The sequence below is a fragment of the Dryobates pubescens genome, chromosome 22 (genome assembly GCF_014839835.1).
Source record: "Dryobates pubescens isolate bDryPub1 chromosome 22, bDryPub1.pri, whole genome shotgun sequence".
Taxonomy (NCBI): Eukaryota; Metazoa; Chordata; class Aves; order Piciformes; family Picidae; genus Dryobates; species Dryobates pubescens.
The window spans coordinates 792,967-817,621 of NC_071633.1; the positions used below are offsets into that span (position 1 = coordinate 792,967).

General features: G+C 54.6%; 1 protein-coding gene across 2 annotated transcripts in view; it reads left to right on the forward strand.

Annotated features, from left to right (window-relative positions):
- The window catches only part of KMT5B (lysine methyltransferase 5B), a 44,449-nt gene extending 20,392 nt beyond the window's left edge, over positions 1–24,057 (forward strand). The window contains exons 4-10 of one of the 2 annotated variants that reach the window (XM_054171817.1): positions 8,473–8,638; positions 10,383–10,492; positions 15,159–15,325; positions 15,941–15,960; positions 16,145–16,281; positions 19,991–20,187; positions 22,232–24,057. In XM_054171817.1, the coding sequence (XP_054027792.1) occupies positions 8,473–8,638; positions 10,383–10,492; positions 15,159–15,325; positions 15,941–15,960; positions 16,145–16,281; positions 19,991–20,187; positions 22,232–23,700 (2,266 nt within the window). In that variant the 3' untranslated portion in view covers positions 23,701–24,057. Of the gene's footprint in view, positions 1–8,472; positions 8,639–10,382; positions 10,493–15,158; positions 15,326–15,940; positions 15,961–16,144; positions 16,282–19,990; positions 20,188–22,231 lie in introns of those variants that run through there. The other variant, XM_054171818.1, reaches the window with a different exon arrangement.
- The last annotated feature ends 598 nt before the right edge of the window (positions 24,058–24,655 follow it).

Sequence of the window (24,655 nt, forward strand, 5' to 3'; positions counted from 1 at the left end):
TAGCTGTAAACTCCTGCCCAGGGCTGCATCCCAAGGAGGGTGGCTGGCAGGGCAAGAAAGTGATTCTGCTCCTGTCTGAGAGCCTGCCTCAGTTCTGGTACCCCATCATAAGAAGGACAGGTTTGGAGTCCAGGTGAGGGTCAAAAGGATCATCCAAGGGCTGGGGCAGCTCTGCTGGGAGCACAGGCTGAGGGAGCTGGGGCTGTGCAGCCTGCAGAGAAGGCTCCAGGGGCACCTCAGAGCTGCTGCCAGGAGCTGGAGGGATCCTGCAGGAATGCTGCAGAGAGACTTTGGCTGAGGGGGTCTGGAGCCAGGCCCAGGGGGAATGGTTTGGAGCTGAGGCAGAGCAGGGTTGGACTGGAGCTGAGTAAGAAGTTCTGCAGTGTGAGGCTGGGGAGACTCTGGCACAGGTCATGGCTGCCTCCTGCCTGGAGGTGTTCAGGGCCAGGCTGGATGAGGCCTTGGGCAGCCAGCTCTAGTTGAGAGGTGTCCCTGCCCATGGCAGGGGGCTTGGTGTAAATGATCTCTGGGGTCCCTTCCAACCTGACCCATTCCAGGCTGTCTCAGCACATTAGCTCCATTGGCTCCTCCCCTGCCTCAGAGCAGGAGGTCCCTCTTGGAGCAGAGGTGGAGACAGCCCTGTGAAAGCACAGAAGCTTTCCTGAGGAGCCTGGGCTCTGGGGCTGGCTTAGCTCATGGATCTCTCCTGCTCTCAGTGCAGCTCCTGTGCTGCTGAGCTGTGAAGGGCTCACTGCCTGTGTTTCACTGGTTTGGGACCCTTGCAGTGAAATGCTTTTCATCAGCATGTGTCCAGTTTGGGGCTCCCCAACTTGAGAAAGACAGAGACCTGCTGGAGAGGGTCCAGTGAAGAGCTGCAAGGATGATAAAGGGATTTGAATCTCTCTCCTATGAAGAAAGACTGAGAGCCCTGGGGCTGTTCAGCCTGGAGAGGAGAAGGCTGAGAGGGATCTGATCAATGTCTCTCAATAGCTGGGGGCCAGGAGGAAGGGGCCAGGAGGAAGGGGCCAGGCTCTGTTCAGTGGCACCTGCTGACAGGACAAAAACTAAAGGATGCAAGCTGGAATCCAGGAGGTTCCACCTCAGCATGAGGAGAAACTTCTTTGGTGTGAGGGTGCTGCAGGCCTGGAGCAGGCTGCCAGAGAGCTTGTGGAGTCTTCTCTGGAGAGTTTCAAGTCCAGCCTGGCTGTGTTCCTGGGTGCCCTGCTCTGGCAGGGGGCTGGACTGGCTGATCTCCAGAGGTCCCTTCCACCCCCTCCTGTTCTGTGGTGCTGATTCCCTTGTGGGCACTCCTGCTTGGTTGGGCTCCTCTTTATCTTGTCTTGTGGCCGCTGTGTGGTCACCATGGCAGCAGTGTCAGTGCAGAGCTTTGGCAGAGGTGCTGCAGGAGGTCCTTGCTACTCCTTTTTGAAGCCTTAGGTGCTGAGAGCTGTGTTCTTGGGAGAGCCTGCTGCAGGTTTCAGGGGCTGTGGCACTCATCTGACCTCTCAATGTTTTGCCCTTCTTATGATCTCTTCACCCTCTTCCTGCTCCCAGCTTTCTTCTTACCCTTTTCAGGAGCTGGCCATACACTAAAGCTCTCCTGTGTCTCAGGACTGATACAACATCAGGTACTGCTGGACACTTAGAGGGCTCCCACCAGCAGTGTGCAATGCCCAAGGCAAGAACCTAGAGAGACATCTGCTGGGTGTCACCTAGGGAGGTCTGCAGATGACTTCCAAAGGCTTGGGGCCAGGTTCTGGGCTAACTAAGGCAGTCAGGCAGCCAGCCCCTGAGAAGACCTGGGGCTGTGAGATGTGCTTCTGACTGCTAGCAAATGCAGGGTGTAGGTTCTTCTGTAGGCTCTGAGAGCTGCTGTTCAACCAGCATCTGCCCTGCCTTCCTCTACCTTTGTTTTTCACCACTGCTTATGGATTCACAGAGTGCTCTGGGCTGGAAGGGAGCTCCAGAGCTCAGCCAGCCCAAGGCCTGCACTCAGCAGGGACATCCTCCTCTGCAGCAGGCTGCCCAGAGCCCTCTCCAGCCTCCCCTGGAACAGCTCCAGGGCTGGAGCCTCAGCCACCTCCCTGGGCAGCCTCCTGCAGGGTTCCAGCAGCCTCCTGGGGCAGAACCTTTTGAAGTCCCTTCCTGCCTGAGGAAGCTCTCTGACTTTTGACTCTCAGCTCTGGCAGAACCCTTTCTGTTAGGGGTGAACAGGGAGGTACTTCTTGTATCTGCCTGACAAGCTGAAGGAGACTCTGCTGTGCTGCAGAACAAAAATAATAACCAGCATGTGATAATGCCAAAGAAGTTTTCTGTTCTTCCATGGTGAGGTCTCAGCAGCTCAAAGAGTGGCTGTCAGTGGTCCATGGCCAAGTGGAGTCCCTCAGGGATCAGTGCTGGGCCCAGGCTTGTTGAACATCTTTGCTGGGGCCATGGGCAGTGGCACTGAGGCTCCCTCAGCACCAAGCTGTGTGGTGCTGCTGACAGCTGGAGGGAAGGATCCATCCAGAGGGACCTGCACAGGCTGCAGAGCTGGGCCCAAGCCAACCCCAGGAGCTTCAACAAGACCAAGGGCAGGGTCCTGCAGCTGGGTCAGGGCAATCCCAGGCACTGCTATAGGCTGGGCAGGGACTGGCTGGAGAGCAGCCCTGGAGGAAAGGCCTTGGGGGTGCTGGGGGAGGAGAAGCTCAGCAGGAGCCAGCAGGGAGCACTTGCAGCCCAGAGAGCCAAGCAGAGCCTGGGCTGCAGCAAGAGAAGTGTGGCCAGCAGGGCCAGGGAGGGGATTCTGCCCCTCTGCTCCACTCTGCTGAGACCACAGCTGCAGCTCTGGGGCCAGCTCTGGAGCCTCTGTGCCAGGAAGGCTCTGGAGGGGCTGGAAGGTGTCCAGAGCAGGGCCACGAGGAGGAGCAGAGGGCTGGAGCTGCTCTGCTCTGCAGACAGCCTGAGAGAGTTGGGGTTGTGCAGGCTGGAGAGGAGAAGGCTCCCAGGAGACCTTCTGGTGGCCTTCCAGGAGCTGCAGGGGGCTGCAGGAAAGCTGGGGAGGGACTTTGGAGGGTGTCAGGGAGGGATAGGAGTGAGGGGGATGGAGCAGAACTAGAAGTGGGGAGATTGAGATTGGCTGTGAGGAAGAAGTTGTTGGCCAGGAGGGTGGTGAGAGCCTGGCACAGGCTGCCCAGGGAGGTGGTGGAAGCCTCCTGCCTGGAGGTGTTTGCAGCCAGGCTGGAGGTGGCTGTGAGCAACCTGCTGTGGTGTGAGGTGTCCCTGCCCAGGGCAGGGGGTTGGGGCTGGCTGAGCCTTGGGGTCCCTGCCAGCCCTGCCAGCTCTTGTGATGCTGTGCCTTCTCAGGGTGGCTCCCTGTACCTTCTGAAAGCTCACAGCTTAGTGCTGGTTGGTTTTGCCTTGGAGCTGAAAGATTGCTTGTAGTTGCTCTGGTCCAGAGAAGGTTTTCAGGTGGAGGTGTGTAAAAGCAGCAGCTGGGAACACTGATAACCTGCACTGCTGCTGGAAGTGGTGCTGCTGTTAGGAGTCTTGATTGTAGCAGGAGTATAGAGAGCATTTAACTTGCACTGAAGGAAGCTGAGTCCTTGGCTCAAGGATTCAACAGTGGTTATTTCTGATTAACCTCTTGCTGTTCTGCAAGGTGCAATCCAGTTGGGACCTGCAACATTTCAGGGCTTTTATTTCCCTCCTGCAAGTTGCATAGGAGCAGCAAATCTTATTTGTCCCCTCAAAAGAAGTTGCTCAGTGTTCTGCCCTCCCTGAGCGTGTTCAGGGCCAGGCTGGATGAGGCCCTGAGCAGCCTGGGCTGGTGGGAGGTGTCCCTGCCCATGGCAGGGGCTTGGAGCTGGCTGAGCTTTGAGGACCATTCCAGCCCAACCCATGCTGTGAAAATCACATTCCAGGTCTGGAGCAGGGCAAGGCTGGCTGGCTGGCAGGCAGCTGGGGCCTGCAAGAAAGCTGGGCAGGGACCCCCAAGCCACTTCCTCCAAGCCCAAGATAGGTGTGTTCCCTTGGGTGGAAAATGGGGTGGGTGTGCCAGGACACCTCCATGGGTCAGCAAGGAGCTCCTGGAGGAAATCTCATGGAAGAAAGATACTTGCATTGCATGGAAGAAGGGACTTGTCCCATGGGAGGGCTACAGGGCGTGTAGGAAGGCAACAAGGAAGGCCAAAGCCCTCTTGGAACTGAAAGTGGCAAAGGAAGTTAGAGAGAACAAGAAGAGCTGCTGCCAATCTCTCAGTAGGGAAAGGAAGGATAGGGAAGGTGTGAGCCCAGTGCTGAGTGAGGAGGCAGCCCTGAGCTGAGCATGCAGAGAAGGCAGAGCTGCTGAATGCCTTCTGTGCTTCAGTCTTTACTCCTAAGACTGCACTCCCCTGTGACTCCAGACCCTGCATGAAGGAGATGACTGGAGGAGGGAAGACTCTGCACTACTCAATGAAGCCTGGGTTAAGGATCAGTTCCACAGACTGAGTATGCACAGGTCCATGGGGCCTGGTGAGATGCACCCAAGGGTGCTGAGAGAGCTGCCTGATGTCATCACTCTGCCACTCTCCAGCACTTTTGCAAGGTTGTGGCAGACAGGAGAGGTGCTGAGGACTGGAGGGAAGCCAAAGTCACTCCAGGCTTCAGCAAGGGCAAGACAGAGGTTCCAGGACACTCCAGAGCAGTGAGCCTCACCTCCATCCCCGGGCAAATGATGGAGCAGCTCCTTCTGGAGGTCACCTCTAGGCACTGGGAAGAGAAGATGATGACCAGGAGCAGGCAGCATGGATTCACCCAGGGGAGATCCTGCTTGGCTAAGCTGATAGCCTTCTGTGATGGCCTAACTGAATGGGGAGCTGCAGGAGAGCAGTGGATGTGCTCTGCCTTGAACTTAGTAAGGCTTTGGACACTGCCTCCCATAACATCCTTGTGAGCAAGCTCAGGAGGTGTGGGATGGAAGAGCAGACAGTGAGAGGGAGCAGGAGCTGGTGACACAATGGAGGCCAAAGAGTGGTGGTCAGTGGTGCCAGGTGCAGCTGGGGAGCTGTGACCAGTGGAGTCTCCCAGGGGTCAGAGCTGGCTCCAGTCCTGCTCAGCATCTTCATCAAGGCCATTGAGGAGGGGACAGACAGACAGAGCCTGCTCAGCAGGTTTGCTGAGGATACCAAACTGGAGGCTTGGCTGAGACCCCTGAAGGCTGTGAGGCCATTCAGAGACTTGGGCAGGCTGAGAGCTGGCAGAGAGGAACCTGCTGAGGCTCAGCCAGGAGGAGAGCAGAGTCCTGCCCCTGGGAGGGAAGAATCAACTGCAGCAGCACAGCTGGGAGGGGATCTGCTGCAGAGCAGCCCTGGGGGGAAGGGCCTGGGAGTGCTGGGGGGCAGCAAGGTCTGCAGGGCACAGCAATGGGCCCTGGGGGGCAACAAGGCCAAGGGGGTCCTGGGGGGCATTCAGAGGAGTGTGCCCAGCAGAGCCAGGCAGCTTCTCCTCCACCTCTACTCTGCCCTGCTGAGACCTCACCTGGAATATTGCATCCAGCTCTGGGCTCCCCAGCTCAGGAGGGACAGGGATCTGCTGGAGAGAGGCCAAGGGAGGGCTGCAAGGATGCTGCAGGGACTGCAGCACTGCCTGGGGAGGAGAGGCTGAGAGCCCTGGGGCTGTTCAGTCTGGAGAGGAGAAGGCTGAGAGGGATCTGATCAATGTCTGTCAATAGCTGAGGGCTGGGGGTCAGGAGGGAGGGGACAGGGACAGGCTCTGCTCACTGTGCCCTGGGATAGGACAAGGAGCAGTGGATGGAAACTGCAGCACAGGAGGTTGCAGCTCAGCATGAGGAGGAACTTCTGCACTGGGAGGCTCCCAGAGGCCTGGAGCAGGCTGCCCAGAGAGGTGGTGGAGTCTCTGGAGCCTTCCCAGCCCTGTCTGGATGTGCTCTGTGTGACCTGCATTAGATTCTGTGCTCCTGCTCTGGCAGGGGGTGGGACTGGAAGAGCTCCAGAGGTCCCTTCCAAGCCCTAATATTCTGTGAGCCTGTGAAAGACAGGTAGTGAGAGGCCAAGGGACAACGGCTTTGAGCTGAAAGAGTGGAGGTTGAGACTGGAGATGAGGAAGAAGTTCTTTCCAGTGAGGGTTGGGAGACTCTGGCACAGGCTGCCCAGGGAGGTCATGGATGCCTGTCGTGGTTTGGGAGAGCAATTCTCCCCCCACAGGCAGAAAGAATGACTCAGACAAAGGGACTGCAGAGATGGTGGAGAGTTTAAATGGGGAAACAAAAACCCACCAATGAACCACAGGCACCCTGACGAGAGAGAGCCCAGAACATGCCCAGGAACGTCCCACCCCCACCTGGGGTACACCCAACCCCCCCAGCCCAGCCTGGCGAGGGAGGAAGGGGGAAGTGAAGCCCCCGGGGCTGGTGTGGAGGGGAGCAGGGCAGCAGGGGAAGGGAATACTGCTTCCCTCTGACCCCCCCGGGCTGGTGTGGAGGGGAGCAGGGCAGCAGGGGAAGGGAATACCGCTTCCCTCTGACCCCCCTGGGCTGGTGTGGAGGGGAGCAGGGCAGCAGGGGAAGGGAATACCGCTTCCCTCTGACCCCCCCGGGCTGGTGTGGAGGGGAGCAGGGCAGCAGGGGAAGGGAATACCGCTTCCCTCTGACCCCCCCCGGGCTGGTGTGGAGGGGAGCAGGGCAGCAGGGGCAGGGAATACCGCTTCCCTCTGACCCCCCCGGGCTGGTGTGGAGGGGAGCAGGGCAGCAGGGGAAGGGAATACCGCTTCCCTCTGACCCCCCCGGGGCTGGTGTGGAGGGGAGCAGGGCAGCAGGGGAAGGGAATACCGCTTCCCTCTGACCCCCCCCGGGGCTGGGCCCACCCCTGGGGACCTCCCCGGTGTGGTCTGTGCAGTGGCATCCGGGCCAGCGCCCAGCCTAAAGCACCACAGTGCCCCCTCCCTGGAGGTGCTCAAGGCCGGGCTGGATGAGGCCTTGAGCAGCCTGGGCTGGTGGGAGGTGTCCATTGCAGGGGGTTGGAACTGGATGAGCTTGAGAGGTCCTTCCCAGCCCAACCCATTCTCTGAGTTCCCAGGCTGTGTCATACAGCTGGAGGGGCACACCCCCAGCCCTGCCCCAGGGCAGAGCCTCTGTGGGGATGTGCTGAGGGCAAGGCATGTGATAGGTCTGGGATCATCTCCAGCTCAGGTTTTACAGCTGAGAGTGCAGCTCCTGCTTCTTGCAGTGCTGGGGAGCTTTTCCATAAGCAGATAGGAGGGATGTTTTTTCTTCAGCCTCAAGCCCTGGGAGGGAGGCCAAATTGTCTCCTTGTGGCCAGGAGTTCATTGCATGTTTTGTCCACTCTGGATTTTCAGCTCCCTGTTTCCTGTAGCCAATATCCTGGGGGAAATCCTTCTGTTTGCACTAACTTGAGGAGCTTCCATCCTCCACAGGTGCAGCGTGTGCTGTGTGTCACCGTTCCTCCATGCTCCTGGTGCAGCAGCCAGCAAGAGCTGCTGAAGCAGGAGTGCAGATGTTGGGTTTGCAACCTGCATAAACCCATAGAGTGGATTTGGCAAGAGAGCAGGGACTTGGCTTGAGCAAAAGATGGCTTGGAATCAGCTGCTGAGGACAGTTGCAGGCTTTCTCTGGTCTGAGATGCCTCACCCAGGCTTTGCAGTTGCACAGCTTGATTTGGTTTCCCCAGCAGTGTAGTGTGTGAGATTGCAGAGGGCTTCTGATCACAGTGTCCAGCCCAGCTGCAGAGCCACAGGGCCCTCCAGACCAGTGCTCACAGGGGAAGCTTCCAGCCCCCAGGGTCTGTGGGCTGTTCTTTGCCCATGCATTTGTGATGACAGTAAATGGGCTGGGAAGGGAAGGGAAGGCCAGGAGCACTTCATATTATGGTAGCTCTCTGGCTGCTCTGTTCCAAGTGAGAGGTGTTGAGAAGAGTGAAATAATATTCAGTGCTGGTTAATCTTTGATATCAGAGGTTTGGGTTATAAACAAATGGATGGTTCATGGTGCAAGTGCTTGGCTTGACCTCTCCCTTCCCCTCAGGACAGCAGGGGGTACCCTCAGTTCAAGGGGACAGGGAGCAGTGAGAGAGAGTCCAGCACAGAGCCACAAAGATGCTTCAGGGAGTGGAAGATCTTCCTTATGAGGATAGACTGAGGGGGCTGAGGGCTCTGCAGCTTGGAGAGGAGGAGCCTGAGGGTGACCTCATTGCTGCTGCTAAAGCTGTGCAGGGTGAGTGCCCAGAGGCTGGAGCCAGGCTCTGCTGGGGGATGCCCAATGCCAGCACAAGGTCTGGGTGACCCCGCTCTGGCAGGGGCTTGGGCCGGATGAGCTTTGGAGGTCCCTTCCAGCCCCCTGGCTCTCTGTGCTGCGTGTGAGTCAGCCGGGGTCCGGCTGCACAGCGTGGCTGGGAAAGGAGCCCTGCCGGGAGCAGCTGGGAGCGGGGCGGCGAGCGCCCGAGGGCGGAGTGGCAGCAGCTGTGCTCTGTGTTGCAGGTTCCGGCCCATCAAAGGACGGCAGGAAGAGCTCAAGGAGGTGATCGAACGCTTTAAGAAAGATGAGCACTTAGACAAAGCCTTCAAGTCCTTGACGTCAGGTGACTGGGCCCGGCACTATTTTCTTAACAAGAACAAAATGCAGGAAAGGTTGTTCAAGGAACATGTAGGTGGACTTGTAATTAATGTGCTTCTTTTTCAGATGCTTGAAAGGCTGAGAGCTGTCAGCGCCCTTCAGGAGGGGAGCGCTGCTCTCCGCCGGGCTGGTTGATTGCTTGGCTACACAAACTGCCTCTGCTTTGGAAAATCCCAACTTTCTTCCCCTTCCTCCTCCTCCTTTTCTGTTCCTTTTAAGCAGCTTACCGTTGCCTTTTGTTTGAAGGACAGGGAGGAAGAAAAACACGTTTGCCCCTTGTCCTGGTAGCTTGTGTCGCAAGCAGAAGAGTTCCTCCTTCTGGGAGACGAGTTGAGAGGACTCACAGACTGCACTGGGCTGGGAGGGAGCCTCCAAGGGCATCCTGCCCAACCCCCTGCAGGCAGCAGGGACAGCTCCAGCCAGAGCAGGCTGCCCAGGGACACAGCCAGGCTGAGCTTGAATGGCTCCAGGGATGGAGCCTCCAGCACCTCCCTGGGCAGCCTGTGCCGGTGTCTCCCCAGCCTCCCTGTGCAGAGCTCCCTCCTGATGCCCAAAGGACTTCTTCCTTATGTCCAAGAACTTCTTTCATCCTTTGGAAGGAGTTCCCTTCCCTTCCTTTTTATTTTGTGTCCTTGGAAAATTGTTTTTTATTCACAGCTATTGTTAATCAGATGTGTGGCAAAGAAAGGTAAAGGCAAGGGAGGAGGAGCCTTGCTACCTCAAAATGCCTTTTTTGGGGGCCTCCTGTGGGAGTGTTAAGTCCTTTTCCTCCCCTCCTCACCCCCTAAATCCATTTTGCATCCAGCCTGAAGGCTGTGGCAAGGATCTGGGAAAAAGAACTCCAGGAATGAGAGCATTGTTTTCAGATAACACCAAAAGGAATTTGGCCTACTTTAAAGTGCAGCAATTCTAGCAGTGTAGGAAAAAGCCCATAAAGCAGGCAGCAGACCCTGCTTCCCCAGAGTGTGGGGATTTGGAGTAACACAGCCACACCTGAGCCAGAAGAGAGCTGCCCCAGAGCTGGTCACGGCAGGAACGTCTGCGTGAGAGCTGCAGGGGATGGAACTCGGTGCTGTGGAAGGTTAGGTCTGAGACTTCAAGAGCTGAGAATTGTTGAATGCCAACTGCTCAGTGACTTCAAGGAGGAATTAGCCCTTTGCCTTTAAGGAGAAATTTCTCCTGGAAGGCAAATGGATGGTTTCTCTTTTCAGGAGGAACATGAAGTCTCTCCAGTGCTTTCAGCTCTGGCCCACCTGCAAGCCAGGCTGAAGAAATCAGCTGAAGATCTGATGTGTGTAGCTCCAAGGGCCTACAGCAATGCATTTCAGCAAACACCATCCCTTTGCAATAGTCACTTTGGTTTGGGTTGGAAGGGACCTCTGGAGATCATCTAGGCTGACCCCCCCCTGCAATCAGCAGGGATATCCTCCGCTAGAGGCCTCGTCAAACCTGGCCCCAGGCATGGGGCCTCAAGTACCTCCCTGGACAACCTCTCCTAGTCTTCCCCCACCCTCATGGTAAAGAATCCACCTGGAAATTGTGCTGCTGGGCAAGCTGCAGCAGTGCCCTGCTTTAGCAGGGGGGTTGGACTGGATGATCTCCAGATCCCTTCCAGCCCCCCCCCAAGCTGGGGCTCTGTGATTCTGTCATGTGTGAAATTTGTATGTGGGATTCTGATTTTTTGTGTGCAGTTCTCTGATTCCCATCTTACCTGAAGTTCCTGGCAGCTTCTGTCTGGCCTGTAACAGAGCAGTGCTCTTCTCTTCCCTTGCAGGTCTTTATTTACCTGCGGATGTTTGCAACCGACAGCGGCTTCGAGATCCTGCCCTGCAACCGCTACTCCTCGGAGCAGAACGGGGCCAAGATTGTTGCAACAAAGGAGTGGTAAGGAAGGAGCTCACTGCTGGCAGTGATCAGCATGGAATCACACAATGGGTTGGGTTGGAAGGGACCTCAAGGTTCATCCAATTCCAAGCCCCTGCCATGGGCAGGGACACCTCCCACCAGCACAGGCTGCTCAGGGCCTCATCCAGCCTGGCCCTGAGCACCTCCAGGCAGGAGGCAGCCACAGCCTCCCTGGGCAGCCTGTGCCAGAGTCTCCCCAGCCTCACTGGAAAGAAGCTCTTCCTAACCTCCAGTCTCAGTCTCCCCTCTTCCAGTTTAAGTCTCTCTCATCCTATCACCACAAGCCCTCGTAAGTCACTTCTCTGCTCTTTTATTTCCTCACTCCTCTGCACTTTGTAGCTTAGTTGCCAGGCAGCTGCCAGCAGAGTTTCTGTAGCTGTCAGCAGCTGGACCACACAGGTGTCTGACAGGAATCCTGTCTTGCCCTAGTCCCACCTGCTGACAAGCAGCATTTCCCCAGAAGCCCTGGTTGTGGAGCCTGTGGATAGTGTGGCTTGGGAGATGCTGTTAGCTGCTGGGAGCAGAGCAGCAGCACCTGGTTAGATCCCAGGGGGAAGCCAAGGCCCAAGGTGTCTGTTCAGGAGGAAGCAGCAAGGAGAAGGGTGAATCCAAACCAAGTGACTGAGTAATGCATCAATGCAGCTGTGAAGCAATGCTGTAGGTCAGTGTCAGACCTCTCCCTGTGAGCCAGACAGAGTGAGAGCAGGAGGAGCTTCCTTAGAGTGATTTCTGCTGCAGGCAAACTGCAGCAGCTGCTCTGCTGGGCAGCTGTGTGCTGTAGGATTTCAGCTGTCCTTGTGACCCCCACTTGCTACTGGCCCTCTGAGCTGGAGGTGTTGTGAGTGGCTTTGTGGGACACAGGAAAGGTAGTGCTTTTATAATCATAAGAGTGGTGTAGGTCAGTGTCAGACCTGCATTCCTTCCTAATGCCTGGTAATAATTGCTCCTACCCAGGGTGTAAAGAACCTCCATCCCAGTGCCTCCCAGCACACTGCTGCTGTCAAAAATCCATCTGAATGTCTGGGAATTCAGCACTGCACAGCAAGTGTCCAGAAGCTTAAATCCAGTGATGAAAGCTGAGGGGAGGGAGGTTAACTGTTTGTAGGTATCACAGAAGCACCAAGGTTGGAAGACACCTCAGAGCTCAGCAAGTCCAAGCTGTCACCACAGACCTCATGACTGAACCTTGGCTGCAAGTGCCACATCCAGTCCCCTCTGGAGCACCTCCAGGGATGGGGACTCCCCCTGGCAGCACATCCCAAAGGCCAACAACTCTCTCAGGGAAGAGCTTTCTCCTCCCCTCCAGCCTAAACCTCCCCTGGCACAGCTTGAGTTGTAGACAGCAACAGATGTAGAGAGCAATGAGGTCTCCCCTGAGCCTCCTCTTCTGCAGGCTAAGCAACCCCAGCTCCCTCAGCCTCTCCTCACAGGGCTGTGCTCCAGACCCCTCCCCAGCTTTGTTGCCCTTCTCTGGACACCTTCCAGCAAGTCAACCTCCTTCCTAACCTGAGGGGCCCAGAACTGGACACAGGACTCAAGGTGTGGCCTGAGCAGTGCTGAGCACAGGGCACAATGACTTCCCTGCTCCTGCTGGCCACACTGTTCCTGATGCAGGCCAGGATGCCATTGGCCCTCTTGGCTACCTGGGCACACTGCTGGCTCATGTTCAGGCAGCTGTCAATCAGCACCCCCAGGTCCCTCTCTGTTTGGCAGCTCTCAGCCACTCTGCCCCCAGCCTGCAGCGCTGCCTGGGGTTGCTGTGGCCAAAGTGCAGCCCCTGGCACTTGGACTTGTTGAATGCCATCCTGTTGGCCTCTGCCCATCTGCCCAGCCTGGCAAGGTCCCTCTGCAGAGCCCTTCTGCCCTCTGACTGACCAACTCCTGTCCCAGCTTGGTGTCAGCTGCAAACTTGCTGATGACTGACTCCATCCCCTCCTCCAGATCACCAATGAAGATGTTAAAGAGCACAGGGCCCAGCACTGATCCCTGGGGCACACCACTGGTGCCTGGCTGGCAGCTGGCTGTGGCACCATTCACCACCACTCTCTGGGCTCAGCCTCCAGCCAGTTCCTCACCCAGCTCAGAGAGCTGCTGTCCCAGCCAGGGGCTGACAGCTTGGCCAGCAGTTTGCTGTGGGGGATGGTGTCCAAGGCCTTGCTGCAGTCCAGGCAGACCACATCCACAGCCTGCCCCACAGCCCCCAGGCACTCACCTGGGCAGTGAAGGAGCTCAGGTTGGAGAGGCAGGACCTGCCCTGCCTGAATCCATGATGACAAACATTTGAAAGAACAACTTGGTCAGAATTCACTGGCAATAAAATCCAGGAGATCAGGGAGACAAATCTGCTCCCAGTGAAGTTGCTGAGGTGTTGTCTTTGCACAGAAACTCTTCCTCCAGCTGCCACTGTGCTGAATGTGTATTTCTTGTCGTGCAGGTTCATGTCAGAATTGTTTGGTGTTTTTTTCTTTTGTCCAAAATGAGGAGCATGAACTTGTAGGCAGGCTCCTTTTCCTCCCAGAACTGGTGGGAGGTGTCCCTGCCTGTGGCAGAGGGCTGGGACTGGCTGGTCTTGAAGGTCTCTCCAAGCCAAAGCATTCTGTGATTCCATGAAAATCACCTTTCGAATCTGGAGAAGTGAAAAGGTGTCTGGGGAGGGACTCTGGCCAAGGGCTGGGAGTGCCAGGCTGAGGAACAATGGCTTGGAGCTGGGAGAGAGGAGATTGAGAGTGGAGAGGAGGAAGAAATGGTTGAGAGTGAGGCTGGGGAGACTCTGGCACAGGCTGCCCAGGGAGGCTGTGGCTGCCTCCTGCCTGGAGGTGTTCAGGACCAGGCTGAGGCCCTGAGCAGCCTGTGCTGGTGGGAGGGGTCCCTGCCCATGGCAGGGGCTGGAGCTGGCTGAGCTTTAAGCTCCCCTCCAACCCAGCCATGCTGTGAGTCTATGAAGTTTTGTATTCAGATGTCATGAAAACCAGACAGATTTCTTGCTGTCAGATGTCATGCTCAAAATCTTGGCTGACCTGAGAGAGAGAGCAAGACAGGAGAGCTGCTTCACAGCCCCACCAGTAGCTGGAAAGCCACAGAGACTCTGAACTGCTGAGGAATGAGAGAGGAAAACATCATCTAAGAGTTCTGCCCTGCTTTAGAGTCACCACTAGGCCTTTTCTCACAAGCCATGGAGTTCTGAGCACCTAGCACATAGAACCATAGAATTGATTTGGTTGAGGAGGAGCTTTGAGATCATTCTCTAACCCTGCTGAGGCTGGTGCCAAACCAGGTCTCTCAGCACCACCTCTCTGCCCTTTGAAACACCTCCAGGGGTGGGGATTATCCGCCTCCCTGGGCAGCCTGGTCCAGTCTTTCAGAACCCTTTCAGTGAAGAAGCTGCTTCCAATATCCAAGCTGCTAGATTTTTATCTGCCACTCCTCCCCAGCCCTGCTCTCCAGACTCTTCCCCAGCTTGGTTGCCCTTTTCTAGACCTGCTCCAGCCCTCAGTGTCCTTCTGGGAGTCAGGAACCCAAAACTGAACCCAGCATTCAAGCTGTGCCCAGCCCAGGGGCACCATCCCTGCCCTGCTCCTGCTGCCCACAGCACTGCTGCTCCAGGCCAGGCTGCTGGTGTCCTTCTTGCCCCCTGGGCACTGCTGGCTCATCTTCAGCTGCTGGCACCCAGCACCCCTAGGGCTTCCTCTGCTGGGCAGTTTGCAGCCACTCTGCCCTCAGCCTGGAGCCTTCATGAGGTTGTTGTGACCCAAGTGCAGGACTCAGCCCTTGGCCTTATTGAACCTCATCCCATTGGCCTCAGCCATGGATCCAGCCTGGCCAGGGCCCTTTGCAGAGCCTTCCTACTGTCCAGCAGATCAACACTGCCTCCCAGCTTGGTGTGCTCTGCAAACTGACTGAAGATGATGAACAGAAGTGGCTGCAGTGCTGAGCCCTCGGGCATGCTGTGTTTCTGTGGCCAGCTGGAGGAAGTCACAGTGACTTGGATGCAGATGGGAAGGGAGTGTGCACAAGTGAAGAAATCTTGCTTCTGATGTGAACAGCTGCAGAAGCTGAACTCATCAGCTCGTGCAATTTCTTGCTTGCAGTCAGAGGGAGTTACAGGAACAATGGTGACAATGCAGTGCCAGGAGGGAGACAGGAAGAAGGGACATTTAGCCTGGCAATGTAGTGCCAGGCTGAGGGACAATGGCTTTGAGCTGGGAGAGGGGAGCTTGAGACCAGAGGTGAGGAAGAAATTGCTGAGAGTGAGTCTGGGGAGACTCTGGCACAGGCTGCCCAGGGAGGCTGTGGCTGCCTCCTGCCTGGAGGTGTTCAGGGCCAGGCTGGATGAGGCCCTGAGCAGCCTGTGCTGGTGGGAGGGGTCCCTGCCCCTGGCAGGGGCTGGAGCTGGCTGAGCTCTGAGCTCCCTGCCAAGCCAAGCCAAGCTGTGAATGTCTGTCAGAACTGATGTGATGGATTCTGTGCAGTGCCTTGAAAATATTTATTCCATGTCTGGTAACAAGTCTGTTTAGGCTCTAACCCTCTCTCTAACTGAGTGACAAGATGAGGTTTGCAGGGCTGGAGAAATGGTTTACAGAGCCCTTCCTGGTACTGACAGCTTCTCTCTCTTTGGCCTCTGTCCTGCTCTCTGCTGCTCCCGAAGGAAGCGGAACGATAAAATCGAGTTACTGGTGGGCTGCATTGCTGAGCTGTCAGAAATGGAGGAGAACATGCTGCTGAGGCATGGGGAGAATGACTTCAGTGTCATGTATTCCACCAGGAAAAACTGTGCCCAGCTCTGGCTTGGTCCTGCTGCCTTTATCAATCATGGTGAGTAGTTGGTGCGGGAGCCTCGGTAAAGGGCCTCGGGAGCTCTCCACAGAAACCTTGGGAGCGGAGCAGCACAGCAGCTTAGAGCAAATGGCTGCATCTGGCGGGCTGGAAAAACCCTCTTGGGCTTTTCCCAGACCAGTTGGTGGGCTGGGAGCTGGGAGATTCACCTAAAGCTCTAGGAAGAGATTCCTGCTTCCTTCACAGAGACTTTGGAACTGGCAGCTAAATTGCTGGAGCATGCTGTGGGGGGCCTGGAATTGTTTGAACTTAGTCAGGAGCAATGTGAATTTCTTCCGCCTCCTTTCACCTTTTGCACAGAACTTGAACTGCTTCTGTTGCATGTCTGTGCTGAAGCAAAAACAGGCAGGGTTTAAGGTGAACCCTCTTACCTTGAGGAGGGCAATGGAACAGGAAAAAGCTCAGAAACCAAAGCGTATCACAGTCAATGTCCTTGGATGTGTAGCTTTGTGCAGTGCTAACTAACTCCCAGTGTTTAGCTGAGATTCTGCAGTTGCTGAAGTCAGAGTGAATCCTTACTTTAGATATCTACAACTATTCATGTTTCAGGTCTTATCAACAGTTAATTGACTTTATCTTTTGGACCTTTTTCAGATTGCAGACCTAACTGTAAGGTAAGCAAGACATTAAAATTCAATCACTAAAGCACCCCTCCTATTTTCTTCCCTTTATCCCTGCACCTTTTCCTCCCCAGCTTTCCTTTGTCTCAGGCAGATGATTTCAACCTTAATGATTCCATTTTTCTTACCTTGTTCATTTTTTTCCTCCCCCTCCCTGTCCTGTCACCTCCCTCCCCAGTTTGTGTCCACGGGCAGAGACACAGCCTGTGTGAAAGCTCTGCGGGACATCGAGCCTGGCGAAGAGATCTCCTGCTACTACGGGGACGGCTTCTTCGGGGAGAACAACGAGTACTGCGAGTGTTACACCTGTGAAAGGTAGGCCCTGGGCTGAAGAGGCTTCAGATGATGGTGGGCATCTTCCTGAGGGGGATTGTGAAACTTGACCACAGGTGGCTCACAGGATGTCAGGGCTTGGAAGGGAGCTCTGGAGCTCTTCCAGTCTAAGCCCTGCCAGAGCGGGAGCATAGAATCCAGCACAGGGCACACAGAACACATCCAGACAGGGCTGCACAGGCTCCAGAGAAGGAGACTCCACCACCTCTCTGAGCAGCCTGCTCCAGGGCTCTGGGAGCCTCACAGTGCAGAAGTTCCTCCTCGTGCTGAGCTGCAACCTCCTGTGCTGCAGTTTCCATCCACTGCTCCATCCCTATCCCAGGGAGCAACTGAGCAGAGCCTGTCCCTGTCCCTTCCCTCCTGACCCCCAGCCCTCAGCTATTGATGGACATTGATCAGATCCCTCTCAGCCTTCTCTTCTCCACACTAACCACCCCCAGGGCTGTCAGCCTTTCCTCACCAGGCAGGGCTCCAGGTCCCTTCAGCATCCTTGTAGCCCTCCCTTGGATGCTCTCCAGCAGATCCCTGTCCCTCCTGAGCTGGGGAGTCCAGAACTGGATGCAGTATTCCAGGTGAGGTCTCAGCAGGGCAGAGTAGAGGGGAAGAACCTCCCTGGCTCTGCTGGCCACACTCCTCTGAATGCTTGCTAACCAGCAGTCAGGGGTTTGGACACTTCATAAGTGTCAGTTCTTCAAAATATTTGTCCAGACTACAGCAGGGTTGGAAGGAAAAGCACTTGTGCATCTGCAAGGCTATTAGCAGCTGACCCTCAACTTTGTTCCTTTTTTTAACCCTAGAAAAAGCAATTTTCAGTCATGTTTTATATGTTGACCTGGAGTTTGCTTCAGTGGGAATGGGCAAAATAGTTTTCACTCTGTCATCAGAGCTTGGGGGTTGGGGGTTCTCCTGATTTGGACTGTGCTGGCAGGTGGTTGTTGGATTTGTTTTTCACCTGTGTGGTCCCAGCCCAGTTTCTTCCCCAAATGAGTTGAAAGAATTTCAGAGGTGTTTCTTGCCACCTTGGAACTTCTGCTAACTGTGAGCTTGGAGGCTCAGCATCACTTGTGAGAGCCTCACTAGTTCCCAGGAGAACTACAGAGAACCTCTAACAGTTCTGCTCCTTTTGACCTAACTGTAGAAAGAAAAATGCCATCAAGGACAAAATAATCCTGCTGAGAAGTAGCTTAGTACACCTACACAGAAATACTTCAGCATGTCTGCCTTCCTTTCTACCAGCTGCTCTGGGCAGTTCAAGGGCAAACCTCCTGTGGCCCTCCAAGCTCCCCTGATGTTGGTAGGTGATTCCAAGTGAAGGGTGCAGTCTCAGACTTCACCCAGAGAGCCACCAGGAAAAATCTGCTTCAGCCCTGGGAGCTGCTGCAGAGCTGGGCACGATGATTCTGCCTTCCTTGCTGCTTGCAGTGCTGTTTCTTTTTGCTGAAGGGCCTTTGAACATTGATTTCCATGTGATGTGGACACCACCTTCAGGGCAAACCCATTGATCATTCCTGTAACTTGGTGTGTTTGTCTGTGAAGTCCATGAAACTGTTGTATTTTAAAGCTAATTTCAGGGTAAGCCTAACTTCAGGAATTTGCTTTTCCATGGCAAGGCTGCAAGCAGATGTGAGGGATCTGAATGTAAGGAAATTGAGCCAGGGCAAATGAGTCCTCACCAGCCTGGTGAGGCAGCTGCTGCATGCTGTCCAACCTAACCCTCCCCTGGCACAGTTTCAGGCCATCTCCTCTCCTCCTAACACCTGAGACTGTGGAGAAGAGACCAAACCCCATCTGGCTCCAGCCTCCTTTCAGGGAGCAATGAAGTCTCCCTCAGCCTCCTCTTCTCTAGTCTGAACACCCCCGGGTCCCTCAGCTGCTCCTCCCCAGCCCTGTTCTCCAGACCCTTCCCCAGCTTCCTTGCCCCTCTCTGGACCTGCTCCAGCATCTATTAATTGCCCCAGTTGTGGCCATGCTGCAAAGGGGTTCATTTGTGCTGCTAAAATGTAAATGTTAAACTGCTGAGATCTGAGGCAGGCTGGGAGCTGTGGAGAAGTTGGCACTGCACAATTCTTCTTTCCAATCCCCAATAAAATCTGCATATCTGTGCACCTGTGCCTGTCCTCTTTGTGGCTGGGCCTGCTGGGGAAGTGAGCCAGCTGGGCAGCAAGGAGGGCACAGCAGGAGGCTTGCTGCTGTTTGTTGCACCGTTGCTTTCTGTTGCTTGTGCTGAGCTCAGGCCAGTCCCTGGAGCTGCCAAGGAATCCTGGAAGGTGGTTCCCTGTCAAAATCAATACTACTTAACCTGGTAACAAATCTTGTGTCTGCAGAGTAATGAACCCTGTGGAGCTCACCACCCTGTCTGCTCTGCTCTTTCTTGGTGCACTTTTGGGTACGATTTGTTGCTGTTTCTTCTGGCTCAACACACTGGAGACCACTGGAGCTCTCCTTAGAAATTCCCCAGTTCCTTCCAGGGCTGTTAGAAGAGTGTCAAAGGCATCCTGGTAGTGCTGGTTGAAGTACAAGTGCAGGAATTCTGATTCTTCAGCCCTTTCTGTGCTTGCTTACAAATTACATTATAGGTTTAGTCAGCTACTGAATGGCCTTGGGAAAGCCATGCTGGGGTCTCCCAGTTACCCAGGGACACAGACCTGTGGGACAAGGTTAGTTCATTTTCATAGCCCTCCAATGCCATCACCCAGCCTGGTTCCATTGCAGGAGCTGTTCTCGTCATGTTTATGGTAGGATGAGTCTGAGCATAATCACAGTTAAATTCATAGACTCACAGCATGGTTGGGTTGGAAGGGAGCTCAGAACTCAGTCAGCTCCAACCCCCTGCCATGGGCAGGGACCCCTCCCACCAGCACAGGCTGCACAGGGCCTCATCCAGCCTGGCCCTGAACACCTCCAGGCAGGAGGCAGCCACAGCCTTCCTGGGCAGCCTGTGCCAGAGTCTCCCCAGCCTCACTCTCAACAATTTCTTCCTCCTCTCCACTCTCAGTCTCCTCTCTCCCAGCTCAAAGCCATTGTTCCTCAGCCTGGCACTCCCAGCCCTTGCCCAAAGTCCCTCCCCAGCTCTCCTGGAGCCATTCAGGTACTGGAAGCCTGCTCTAAAGTCTCCCTGCAGTCTTCTCCAGGCTGCACAGCCCCAACTCTCCCAGCCTGTCCCCACACAGGAGGTTCTTCATCCCTCTGATCATCTTGGTGGCCTCCAGGTCCTTCTTGTGCTGGAGGCATCAGAACTGGAGGCAGTGCTGCAGCTTGGCCTCCTCTACATTCCAATTCTTGCTGGTGCTGTAACAAACATTGTAACAGAAATTGGCTTTTTTTTTTTTTTGCTGGTTTGATGTGAAAGAAATCAGTTCTCCAGGCTAATAAGATGAGTGCTTTGAGCTGGTTTAGTTCATTTTCACCTGCTCCATTTGAGTGTGAAATGCTGCTGAAGTAGATGCAGTGCAAGGGAGACTTGGTGTTGTAGTTTTTCTTTTGGCAATAAATAAAAGGAAGATTTTTTCTGCCCATAGTACCAGATTGAGCTAAGTATGCAGAGACCTTCATAAAACTCCCCCAGATGCTGAGGAATGGTGTGGTGGTTGGTACTGCTTATCCACATCTCCCTGGGCTCCAAACTGTCGTCGGGGAGACAGAGTTGTGAGTTAAGAGCTGCTCATCTGTTGGGTCCTCCTTTTGTTTCTAGACGTGGAACTGGTGCTTTTAAATCAAGAGTGGGATTGCCAGCACCTACTCCTGTGATTAACAGTAAATATGGACTGAGAGAAACAGATAAAAGATTGAACAGGCTGAAAAAGCTGGGTGACAGCAGCAAGAACTCGGACAGCCAGTCCGTCAGCTCCAACACCGACGCAGACACCGCTCAGGAAAAAGCTAATGCAAGTAAGTGCAGGCGGGGCCTGGGCTGCAGGAGCGGAGCCCTCGTCCAGGCAGGGCAAACTTGCCCTCTGCAGGAGTCCCTCTGGCACTCTTGAGGGCATCTCAGCAGCTGGAATTTCTTTGGGCATTTCTTTGGGCAGGTGATTTCCAGAGCAGCTGCACAGTTTTCTCAGGGAGCAGTAGTTGGTATCCTCTTGTGTTCTCTTTTGCTCGCCTCAGAAGCAGGCAGTGTTGGATTTCCAAACCTGACAGTTGAAGTTCTCTCTGTGATTATGTATTTCACAGCTGCATAGGCTGGGTTGGGTTGGATGGGACCTTAAAGCTCATCCAGTTCCAACCCCCTGCTGTGGGCAGGGGCACCTTCCACAAGAGCAGATTGCTCAAGGCCTCACCCAGCCTGGCCATTTCAGAATGCAGTGAGCTCTCACACGCAGTGGTGTGGCTGTGGTAGCTTAATGAGTGCTCCCCAAGGGGCAAAAGCATAATTCTCACACAAAGGGTTGGATAGGATTGGAAAGTTTACATGGAAAAGCAATTCATGTGCTGCAGTTCTGCAGCTCTGTAGTGGTGAGCGTAGCAAAACACACAGAAATGCAGAGTCTGGGCTTAACACAGGAGCTCACCAAGCCAAAGCTTCACACACAGCTCCCTTTACACCAGGCCAAACCAACCCAAGCTTTCATGCCCCCTCCCTACCAAGGCACTCTCCCTCCACACCACAAAGGCAATGTGACACAGCACGAAATTCAGCTTGATGGCTCCAGGCCCCAGTTAAGCTACCCCAGCCTCACTGGCAGCATTGCCAAGGCAGACAACCAGGCCTCACTCCTCCACAAGAGATAGGAGCCTGGACATCATCCTGGGAAGAGTGAGGAGAGGGGAAAGGGAAGAAACTAACTGCAGCCAGATTTATAGGGGTGCAGGATTTATGGGAATGAACACAGAGATTACACTTTGCAGTACAGCTCCTGGGCACTCCAGCTCCTGGAGGGCTGCAGCCTTGTGGCTTTCTTAAAGGCAGCCAGCCTCAAACTGCCACAGTGGTTTAGGAAGGAAAACTGCTGTAGCCTGAGCCAGCTGTGCTCAGTGGCAAACAGCTCTTTAAAAATACTCTTGGCAGAGATCATTAAATAGTCCTTTCCTGTCGAGAGCCTTTGGGTTGGGCAGCTGTTCCCTCTCCATGTGCAGGACTGATTGTTCAGGTGCCTGCTCTGAGATGAGAGTGCACAGTTAGTAAGCTCAGAAGAAATTGAAAGTGATTTTTTTTTCTCTTTGTAATGCTCCTGAGAGATTTCTCTTCATGGAGCAGTGAGGATCATCTATTTACTTCCCACCCCCACCAGACTCAGTGAAGGCACATATAAATAACACTTGGACTTAAGCAGCAGACAGGTTTGGAGCCATGGAAAATAGGATGGCTCCATCTGGCTCCTGGCTGCTGTGATGCTTAAAGAGAAAGAAAGCACTTCTCAAAACCCTTTTCAGATCTCTCATTGGAGGCCTCCAGAGTGGCAGCTTTGCTTGGCCAGACAAAATTCCCTTGTTTACCACAGGAGGTGGCAGAAAACTGGATACCCAAAGGTGAAACCCTTACAGTAGTAAAGAGTTTGGGGGTAAGAGTTTACAGCAGTAAAGAGTTTTTTTTATTCCTCAGGAGGGAAAAAAAACTGGGGTTAGTTCTAGAACATGCAGCTCTTCACCTGGAATCATGCTCAGGGAAAACTGGGGGTGGTGTGGGCTGGGCCTGTGAAGAACTCTGTAGATGATATTCAGTAACCTTTGGAGTTAGTGCTTTGGTGGACAATGTAGTGCCCCTGGAACTGGGTGTGCTGTTGACCCCTTTGGCAGATCCTTTTGTGTCCCAGGAGCAGCTTACAAGAGGAGCAAGACAGGTTTGTGTTAGCCAGAAACAGGTCCTAGAGGATGCAGAGATTGTGATGGAGTGGTTAAAACAAATGCAGTATCTGCAGCCTTGGGGAGGGGAGGAAGCCAAGGAGAAAGCAGTGTGGTAACACACCTCCCCCCCCCCCCCCCATGCCTTTTGCAGCTAACAGGAAATCTTCAATTGGCATCAAGAAGAACAGCAAAAGCAGGACACTGACGACGAGACAGTCGATAGCCAGAATGCCAGCAGCAGCCAATTCTACCTCAGCTAAACTAACTCACCTAAACAATTCCAGGGTACCAAAGAGACTGCGCAAGCCTGCAAAGCCTTTACTTTCCAAGATCAAGTTGAGAAACCAGTGCAAAAGGCCGGAGCAGAAGAGCGCTTCCAGAAAGCTGGAGATGGGAAACTTGGTTCTCAAAGAGCCTAAAGTGGTTTTGTACAAAAACCTGCCCCTGAAGAAGGAGAAGGAGGCAGAGGGACCAGTCCGAGCTGCGGCCTCCGGCGGGTGCCTGACGAGGCACGCGGCGAGAGAACACAAACTGAACTCTCTGAAAGGTGCTCACGAGCATAGGGACATCCCTCCCTGCACATACATCACCAGGAGGTCGGTGAGAACCAGGCTGAGCTTGAAGGAGACCTCTGACCTAAAGCTTGAACCAAATACCTTGGATGGCTACAAGAGTAACTTGAGCAGGACGCAGGCGGACGGCGAGGAGCAGCAGGCTCGCGTCGGCAGCGACGGCGACTGTGGACCAGCGCAGAAAGGGGAGGGCAGGTGCCAGAAAAGCGAGGCAGGCGTGTCCAGGAAGAAATCTCGGCCGGGCAAGCTGGTGAAGGGCCCTGCAAAGGCAGAGCAGGCTGACGCTATGCACAACGCCCCCGGGAAAGACGACGTCCCAGACCTGATCGGCTCCCGCGTGGAGCCGGCAGAGAGGACCCAGGCGGCGGAGGCGCCGGTGGCAGGCTACAAGGACTGCGTCCCTGCCCCCGGGGGCTGCTCCCTGGTGCCATCCGACAGCTTCAAGGCGAAGGAGAGCTTTAGAACTGCCAAAAGCAAAAAGAAAAGGCGGATCACCAGGTATGACGCACAGCTCATCCTGGAGAACAGCTCCGGCATCCCCAAGCTGACGCTGCGCCGGCGCCACGACAGCAGCAGCAGGGCCACCGAGCAGGAGAGCGACGGCATGAGCTCCTCCAAAATAAGCATCAAGCTGAGCAAAGACCACGAGAAGGACAACAATTTATATGTAGCAAAGCTAAACAACGGCTTCAACTCAGGATCAGGCAACAGCTCAACTAAACTCAAAATCCAGCTCAAGAGGGAGGAGGAGAACCGAGGGCCCTACCCCGAGGACCTCCACGAGAACGGAGTCTGCTGCAGCGAAACCCTCTCCCTTCTGGAGTCCAGGATGGAGGTGGATGATTACGGTCACTATGAAGAGGAAACGGCGGATGAGTCTTCGTCAGAGGAGGATGATGAGGAGGAAGATGATTACGATGACGAATTTGATGACTTTATCCCTCTTCCTCCAGCGAAGAGACTAAGGCTCATCGTCGGCAAGGATTCCATAGACATCGACATTTCCTCCAGGAGGAGAGAAGATCAGTCTCTGAGGCTCAATGCGTAGGCTTCTGTAGGGGTCTCTGACCCGGCCTGGATGCCATTTTAAAACAGCCAACAGGAACGAGAAATTGCAATGAAATGAAGCAAGCAAACAATCCCAGCAGCATAGCCCCAGCCCCGGCAGAAGCTCCTCTGGATGATTCCTCTCCGCTGAAGAACTTCCCCGAGTCCCTCCTCGGCAGCACTTGGTCGTGTTTGTTTTATTCGCCTCTTGGGAGTGACCTTGTAGAAAGTGTACAGCCTCCGACGTTCTTCTGAACAAAAAGTCTGATTTGTGCAGATTTTTATTGTACTTTTTAATAGCCCCTTCCTAATGTGCAATCCTGGAGTTTAGAGGTAAAAAAGAATTAAAAAAAAAATAAAAAAATTGCTCTCTTGTAAAATAAAAAAAAGGAAAAAAAAAAGCTGGAGCAGAGCGATGAAGGTGCAGCAAATCTGTGTGGTGCAGGACAGTGACTAAATGCAGTGTGGCTACAGAATCCCTCTGTGCTCCCTTGCTCAGCCAGGGGCGCTGGCTTTGCTCTTCGGAGCGCTGGCCGGAGGATTCCGACTCGGTCACAGCAGCAGAACTGAGGTTTTCTACTCCCTGTGAATATCACCAGCAATGATCCACAGCCTCCCCACTTCTTTTCTAGAGGGTTTGCTCTCTTTCTTCCCCTCCCCACCCTCCTCTCTCCCTGGAGTTTTGGCAGTTTGAACACTGTAAAAGCTGTCCCACACCTACTGTTTGTGGCCTTTGTTCTAGTAGCAAACCGCTGGCTCGATGGAAGTCAGATTGGCTTCTGCAAGCCAGCTCGGTTTGGCTTCGGGAGGCCAACTTGGTGTCTGGAAGCCCAATTGGTTTCTGGAAGTCAACTTGGTTTGGCTTCGGGAGGCCAGCCGATCGGTTTGGCAGCCGGAGGCCAGCCGATCGGTTTGGCAGCCAGAGGCCAGCCGATCGGTTTGGCAGCCGGAGGCCA